Source organism: Oryzias latipes, chromosome 20 (assembly GCF_053564925.1).
Source record: "Oryzias latipes strain Hd-rR chromosome 20, Olatipes_Hd-rR_3.1".
Lineage (NCBI taxonomy): Eukaryota > Metazoa > Chordata > Actinopteri > Beloniformes > Adrianichthyidae > Oryzias > Oryzias latipes.
The window spans coordinates 15343269-15351487 of record NC_136256.1 but is presented as its reverse complement, the minus strand read 5'-3'; the positions used below and the strand labels follow the sequence as shown (position 1 = coordinate 15351487).

The 8219-nt window shown below is 43.0% G+C and overlaps 1 protein-coding gene across 1 annotated transcript; it reads left to right on the top strand.

Annotated features, from left to right (window-relative positions):
• The first annotated feature begins 1144 nt into the window (after positions 1 to 1144).
• On the top strand, positions 1145 to 7867 carry LOC105354284 (uncharacterized). The gene is made up of 2 exons (XM_011476522.4): positions 1145 to 3516; positions 3591 to 7867. Exons 1-2 carry the CDS (start codon positions 3361 to 3363, stop codon positions 7221 to 7223), a joined length of 3789 nt encoding a protein of 1262 aa, XP_011474824.4. The 5' UTR covers positions 1145 to 3360; the 3' UTR covers positions 7224 to 7867.
• Positions 7868 to 8219: the final 352 nt, after the last annotated feature.

Genomic DNA, 8219 nt, shown 5'->3' with positions numbered 1-8219 from the left:
TTTGCATGTTGTCCCTGTACATGCGTGGGTTTTCTCTGGCTTCCTCCCACCGTCCAAAAACATCCTTCATAGGTTAATTGGTTACTCTAAATTGTCCCTAGGTGTGAATGTGTAAGAACTTCAACAATTTGCGAAAAAGATAAAATATCATGAAAAAAGAAAGATGAAGATGAGTGCAAATGTTGTGAAAACTATTAGAGCAGCGAAAGTAATTTAACAAATAGAGAGACTGACTATTAGCTGTTTCCTTCTCTATGGGCTTTTAGCTCCTTGAAACCTGTTTGGAACGCAATGGGGGGAGGAGCCTCTCAGTCCAGTTCTCACATACAGTCAATGTTGGATATGCAAGCCAAAATTACACATTCCAAAATAATTCGATGTCACTTCTCTAATTGTGTTTCCATCACATGAGGTTGTGGAGCTGCAGGTGGAGGGATGTGATGCAACAAAAAAACTCCCAAAAAGTAAAGAACAAAAAGTTTAAAAATAGTTTAGACACGAAAGGGAAAAATGCAACCATCATTATTCTGACTGCTTGCTTTGCCTTGGGAAAGGATAATGAATCAGAAGACGTTTATTTTTTCATCTCAATCAATAATGGTTCGATTTCTCCTCTGGGTGCTAATAGCCAAAGCAAGCGACACAGAAATAAACAAGCTTTTGCTGAGAGAGACAACTCTGTAGTCTGTGATATCTACTTTAATTACATGTTATAAATCATCCAACAATGAATCTGCAGAACAAAGCTGATTCCTATTCCATCTGATCTGGTTAAGGTGCTTTGTGATTTGGCTCTTTTTTTTCTTTTTTTTTTATTCAACGGCAGCTGCTTTTTCTTTTGAGCCAATATGGACATCATAATTAGAGAGAATAATGCACCACTTAATTCAATTTGCTTTTATAGATGGAAGTTATAATGGAAAGGGTGAATGGAATTTTTTACCTGAATCATTTTCATAAATCTTTATAATTAAGTTCATTCCCCTGTTGGCTCTAAATGTCAAACCTTGAACTCAGAAACACGACGCCTTACTCTCAAACCAATTAATTCTTAAATTGAACTTTTTCTTTTTTTGCAATAATAAACTGTCATTTTTTTGGAAGATATATTTTTTTGTCTCTGTAGTCATCTTTTTTTCATGCAGCTTGTTCATTTGTTGGTCAAACAAATTACTAGAAAAAAAAAAAACAATATTTGCTTGCATTTACTGTGAGAAGTTTCTTTTTTTTTTTTTTTTTACCCATTATTCAAAGTGACAATAAATCTTCAAACTACAATTTGGCATTGCATTTTAAAAATGTGGTTAGATTTTTTTTTTTGGACAACTAAATCAATCAAAATTCTTTGTTCCCTACAACTTGTGGCTCACAGCATGTCCTTAGCAAAAAATGTGCATAAAAATATACGCTACAGAATAATCAAGCGTTCTATGACCATGATATTTCCTGAAGGCCATCAGCGTGTTCCCTACATATTTGGCCCGCAGACACCCTGCATCCACCCGTAAGGGCAGTTGTGTTTAAGACTTAAGAAGACACAGTTTAACTAGTGGCATATTTTTTTATTTTTTACAAAAGCTATCTACAGTGGTACCCCGTTCATTTGCATTTCACTCTTCGCGATTTCACATAATTGCAGATTTCTTTCAGTCCCGGATCTCATCGGTTTGTCACAAGAACTCGGACAACTCAAGATGCTTGCATGAGACTTTTTCATCTGCGGAATTTCTGTGGAAGGAGGGCGGAGATGAAGAGCACTCCGGCCCGTTGGCGTCCCAGAGCTGGTTCTGCCGGTTCCTGAATCACTATAACTTTTGTTTGCGCCCCTGCAATGGGGACTCAGAAACAGCCGGAAAATATCCTGATACGCTGAAGAAGATAATCGCGGAGAATAGTTATCATTTAGATGTCTGAATGAAAGGTGAAACCGGTTTTGTGCCATGTGGTGGCTGCCTACACTGCCACCCCATCAGGGCAGTAACATCCTGCACCACACCCTACATATCTGTTCACTTTATTTTTGCATATACCTTTGGATTTCTTTTTCAAACATAACACACACATTTGATAACATTTATTAGCATGCTTCAGTTTACTTTTTTATAATTTGATGGTTTGTTTGAGTTACCAGTGCTAAGGGGAACCATTGTTGCTGCTGCTGCCATCTGCTGCTGGAAAATCAAGTCAGGCCTGACACAAGAATGCATCCCAGTCAGCAGAGGCCTTATATTCAGCAGGCAGCTAATTGGACTGAACCATCGCCCAGTGGACAAGGAACTCTTTTTGTGTTTCTTTACTTTAGTTTCCATTTTGATGCTCCTTAGTTTCATTCATTGTGTATGTTAATTTATCACATGTTGGGCATTAGTTTAGTTTGTTCTCTGTGGTTTTTCTTAGTCTCTTTAAAGTTCCCCCTTGTGTGTCTAGTTGGTTTGATCAGCCACTATATATGTTCCCTTGTGTTTCCAATTAGAAAGGTCAGTTTAATTATGTTGGTTTGTCTGTTCAGTTGTCCTCTGTTACATTTAAAAACTTGAGTTAACTTTGTTGCTTTGACCTCTTTTAAGGGCCCATTTTTGCCCATTTACACATTTAGAAAAATAAATTTAAATATTTTTGATAAAATTGTTTGCTGTCCTTGCCTTCTACTGCTCGGTCCACCACATAATGGTGTCAGAAGTGGGATCAGCAGTTTAAGGACAGTTTTTTTTTTTCCTCTTCCCCCCGGCAATCCCCTGAAATTTTTTTTTTTGTGAGCCATGCAACGAGGAGGAAGGACTACAAGAACACGCATTGAACATAAGGACTACAGCACTGCCAACATGGACAATGGAGAAGAGGAGGAGGCTGGAGCTTCAGGAGCTGGTACAGGTACTGAGGGTGAAGAGCCAACATTACAACATCTCACTAGTATTCTCCAGGCCTTCATGGGACAACAGGAAGCCAGAGAAATGAGACTCCAGGAGGAAGCAAAGCAGCAGGAACACAGGCTAAAAGGCCTGCAGCATCAGTTCCAACTTTTGCAGATGGAGGTGCAGGCCCGGACGTCACCTGTTCCTGATTACACCTCATCAGCCCCTGATCCAACAGAGGAGTCTGGTTCAGATGATCGGCTGCCAGAGGCCGTACATCAGACAGCAGGGGCACAGCAAGTAACCACTCACCCTCGCTTCTCTATGGATCCCAGGTTAGAAAAGCTAACAGAAAACGATGACATTGAACATTTCCTAATAACTTTTGAACGCATAGCAACAGCGTGCAAGTGGGTGGAGTCAGACTGGGTTTTCCGCCTCATCCCACTGCTCACTGGTAAGGCCAGAAGTGCCTATGTTAACATGGATGTCGATGATTCTTTGAACTATGAAAAAGTTAAAACTGCAATCTTGCATAAATATGACATCAGCCCTGAGTCTTACCGACAGAGATTTCGTTCCTTGGAAGTGGGCCCCGACGAAAGTCCCAAGGAGCTTTATGCCCGTCTCAAAGAACTCTATGATAAGTGGATTCAACCCAGAGGTAAAACGGTAAAAGAAATTGGTGAGATAATCATTATGGAACAATACTTAAGAATGATGTCTCCTGAGCTTCAGGTCTGGATAAAAGAACATGGGCCTAAATCAGCAGCTGAAGCCGCAACACTGGCAGAGGTGTTTGTGGCTGCTCGCAAGAAAAATGTACCATGGAGCAACCTGCAATGGAGGGGTATAAAAGACTCACGCAGGCCAACAGCCCCACAACACCACCACCACAGAATGGCTCCAGGTGCACCGAGAATGCCTGTGCATGACGATCAGATGAGTAAACCAGCAAAATCTTCCAATAAACCACCAATCTGCTATTTGTGTGGGCAGGAAGGACATATTAAACCCCTTTGCCCAAGAAATTCAGCCAAGCTCACTCAGATGTGTTTTGTTCCGTATCAGAGCCATGCTTTGGAAAGTCGAGCTAACCAGCCTATTAAAATGACCACTGTTAAAGTGAATGGGAAATGTTTCAATGCACTGATTGACACTGGCAGTACACAGACTTTAATTCATCGACAACATGTACCAGTCAACCTTGTTTCCACTCAAGAGACAGTTTCCATCTGCTGTGTACATGGTGATAAAAGACTTTATCCTACTGCTGATCTCTACTTGGAAATTCAAGGACAGATGTATCTTCTGAAAGTAGGAGTTGTTGATGACCTTCCTTTCCCAGTTGTTTTGGGTCATGACCTGCCAGTTCTTTATGACCTGTTGGACACAAGAGGAAGTGCTGTTGCGGTTACGAGAGCTCAAGCTAAAAATACAGATGAGAATCTGCCACTTCTCTGCGCTTTACCTTTCTATGATGCTGAGCTTGAGACAAAACCCGGGAAGTCTCGCAAAACACGTAGTCAGAAAAGGCAAGAGAAATTTAAACGCACTATGGTAGATCCGCCCATTGAAGCAACTCCAGAAGTGGGTTTAGGGTTCAAGTTGCCATCTAACATTGTTGAAATGCAACAAAATGATCCAACTTTGTCGTCTTGTTTTGTAAAAGCAGCAGAAATGGCTGAGGAGTCGAAGAGGGAGTATCTGGTGGAGAATGGAGTTCTTTATCACCAGCAAGGTAAAGTGAAGCAACTGGTGGTTCCTCTGTTGGTTCGAGATGTAGTACTCAGCCTAGGCCACACCATACCTTGGGCTGGCCACCTAGGGAAGCAAAAAACAACTGCACGTGTGATGAAATACTTCTACTGGCCTGGCTTACGTACAGACATCCAACATTACTGTCAGAGTTGCCCTCAGTGCCAGAAAACCTCACTGAAATGTACCACCAAAGCTCCACTCCAGCCTCTCCCAATTATTGGCACTCCGTTTGAACGCCTTGGCATGGATGTAGTGGGACCAGTGGAGAAAAGTAAAGCTGGAAACCGCTACATGCTAGTCATCACAGATTATGCCACAAAGTACCCAGAGGTGTTTCCACTGAAATATGTGAAAGCAAAAGCTGTGGCATTCTCTCTGGTTCAGTTCTTCTCCAGAGTGGGTTTCCCCCGAGAAATTTTGACAGACCGAGGTACTAACTTCATGTCGAACTTGCTTAAGCAGGTTTATCAGCTCCTGGGTGTGAGGAATCTGCGGACCACTCCTTATCATCCACAGACGGACGGGTTGACTGAACGCTTTAATCAGACGCTTAAGCAAATGCTTCGTAAGTTCGTCAATGAAACCGGGTCTGATTGGGATCAGTGGCTGCCTTATCTCCTCTTCGCCTACAGAGAGGTACCCCAGGCTTCAACAGGGTTCTCCCCCTTTGAATTACTTTATGGACATGAAGTAAGGGGACCCCTGACCCTCTTAAGAGAAACCTGGGAAGGAGAGCAGGGCAGAGAAGAACCTGTTAATGCCATTCAGTATGTTCTTCAAATGAGAGAAAAGCTGCAGAGGATGAGCGAGTTAGCACAGGCCCACATGGCTGATGCACAGAGACGCCAGAAGAGCTGGTATGATCAAAAAGCACGCCAGAGAAGTTTCCTGCCAGGTCAAAAAGTCCTAGTAATGCTACCCACAAGTGACAGTAAGTTGCTAGCCAAATGGCAAGGCCCCTTTGTGGTCCAAAAGAAACTTGGGGCTACAACATATCAGGTTTCCACCCCAGGTCACAAACAGTCCAGTCGTGTATTGCACGTTAACCTTCTCAAAGAATGGGTTTCCAGGACTGCAGACGATGCCATGGGACTGCTGATCAGAGATGTCAGTGAGGAGGATGAAGTGGATGAATTCCTGCCATCATCAATGCCCACCACCTTGGATTTAAACCATCTTTCTGAAAACCAACAAGCTCAGGTGAAAGCATTGATTGATTCCAGAGTCTTCCAGGAATATCCAGGACGCACAAACTTGGTGCACCATGACATTGTGCTAAAGGAGCAGGCTACAGTTAGGCGCATGAGTTACAGAGTACCAGAGCGTCTACTGGGTCTGCTAAAGGAAGAGGTTGATCACATGCTGTCCCTCGGGATCATCAAGCCTTCGAAAAGTGAGTGGTGTCATCCAGTTGTGTTGGTCCCCAAGAAGGATGGAACCATCAGATTTTGCATAGATTTTCGCTATCTAAATTCTGTGTCAAAATTTGATTCCTATCCAACCCCCAGAATTGACAATCTCATTGAGTGTCTGGGAAAGGCGAAGTTTTTAACAACTATTGACCTTTGTAAGGGTTATTGGCAGGTTCCCCTTACAGAGCGGTCCCAGGAACTGACTGCTTTTCGGACACCCTGGGGGCTCTTTCAGTTTACAGTTCTTCCGTTTGGGTTGCACGGTGCTCCTGCAACTTTTCAGCGACTTATGGATCAGGTCCTCGGTGGCCTAAAGGACTGTGCTTGTGCATATCTTGATGATATTGTAGTTTACAGTGCCACCTGGGAGGAACATCTAAGACATCTGAAGAAGGTTCTGGAGTGCCTGCATGCTGCGGGGTTAACCATCAATCCAGCAAAGTGTGCTTTTGCCCGGAGTGAAACGGAGTACCTTGGTTACACTATTGGAGGTGGGTTGATCAAACCGCAAGTCAACAAAGTAAAGGCGATTGAATCCTGCCCTCTACCACAGACAAGAAAGCAGCTAAGGTCTTTTCTTGGATTAGCTGGATTTTATCACAAGTTTATTCCAAGCTTTTCAGCCCGTGCAGCTCCGTTGACCGACATGACCGGCTCGAGATGTCCAAACAAAATCAGGTGGACTACGGAGTCTGTAACAGCATTTCGGGACATTCAGCAATCATTGAGTAAGGACCCCATACTGCACAGTCCAGATTTTAATAAACCTTTCATTTTGCAAACCGACGCATCTCAAAGAGGCATTGGAGCTGTGCTTCTACAGTACACGTCTGACGATCGACATCCTGTGGCTTACATAAGCCGAAAGCTACTCCCCAGAGAAATCCACTACTCCACTGTCGAAAAAGAGGCGCTGGCAGTCAAATGGGCTATGGACTCTTTCAAATACTATCTCTTAGGTAGAGAGTTCACCTTGGAGACCGACCACAGGGCTTTGCAATGGCTGGAGAAGATGAAGGACACTAATGCCCGGATAACGAGATGGTACCTCGCCATGCAGCCCTACAGATACAAGGTGAACTACATCCCAGGGAGAGACAACATCACCGCAGACTATCTCTCTCGTGCTCCTGATGAAGGCTCCGAAGGGGAGGGGAGTGTGGTGGCTGCCTACACTGCCACCCCATCAGGGCAGTAACATCCTGCACCACACCCTACATATCTGTTCACTTTATTTTTGCATATACCTTTGGATTTCTTTTTCAAACATAACACACACATTTGATAACATTTATTAGCATGCTTCAGTTTACTTTTTTATAATTTGATGGTTTGTTTGAGTTACCAGTGCTAAGGGGAACCATTGTTGCTGCTGCTGCCATCTGCTGCTGGAAAATCAAGTCAGGCCTGACACAAGAATGCATCCCAGTCAGCAGAGGCTTTATATTCAGCAGGCAGCTAATTGGACTGAACCATCGCCCAGTGGACAAGGAACTCTTTTTGTGTTTCTTTACTTTAGTTTCCATTTTGATGCTCCTTAGTTTCATTCATTGTGTACGTTAATTTATCACATGTTGGGCATTAGTTTAGTTTGTTCTCTGTGGTTTGTCTTAGTCTCTTTAAAGTTCCCCCTTGTGTGTCTAGTTGGTTTGATCAGCCACTATATATGTTCCCTTGTGTTTCCAATTAGAAAGGTCAGTTTAATTATGTTGGTTTGTCTGTTCAGTTGTCCTCTGTTACATTTAAAAACTTGAGTTAACTTTGTTGCTTTGACCTCTTTTAAGGGCCCATTTTTGCCCATTTACACATTTAGAAAAATAAATTTAAATATTTTTGATAAAATTGTTTGCTGTCCTTGCCTTCTACTGCTCGGTCCACCACATGCCAAGATAAGTTGCCCCTGGCAGAATTTATTCCCCTCCTGACTGATGCGTCATCCCCAACGCTAAAATCAGCCTGCAGGTCTTCACGCACTCGCATTTTAAAGCACGCTATGATACAGTCTATTGCTCTGAATTAAAAAAAAAAAACTTAACTTTGAGCAATATTCCAATGTTCTTTAATAAAAGTTTTACAAAGCATCAGAAATGTTTTTGAGTAAGGATCAATGATGGAAATTCTTTGGCCGTGGGGGTGGGTGGGGCGGGCCTGGGTTCTCCGTAGCCATGGATTCGGTGTGTTCGCGGGTGTCTCT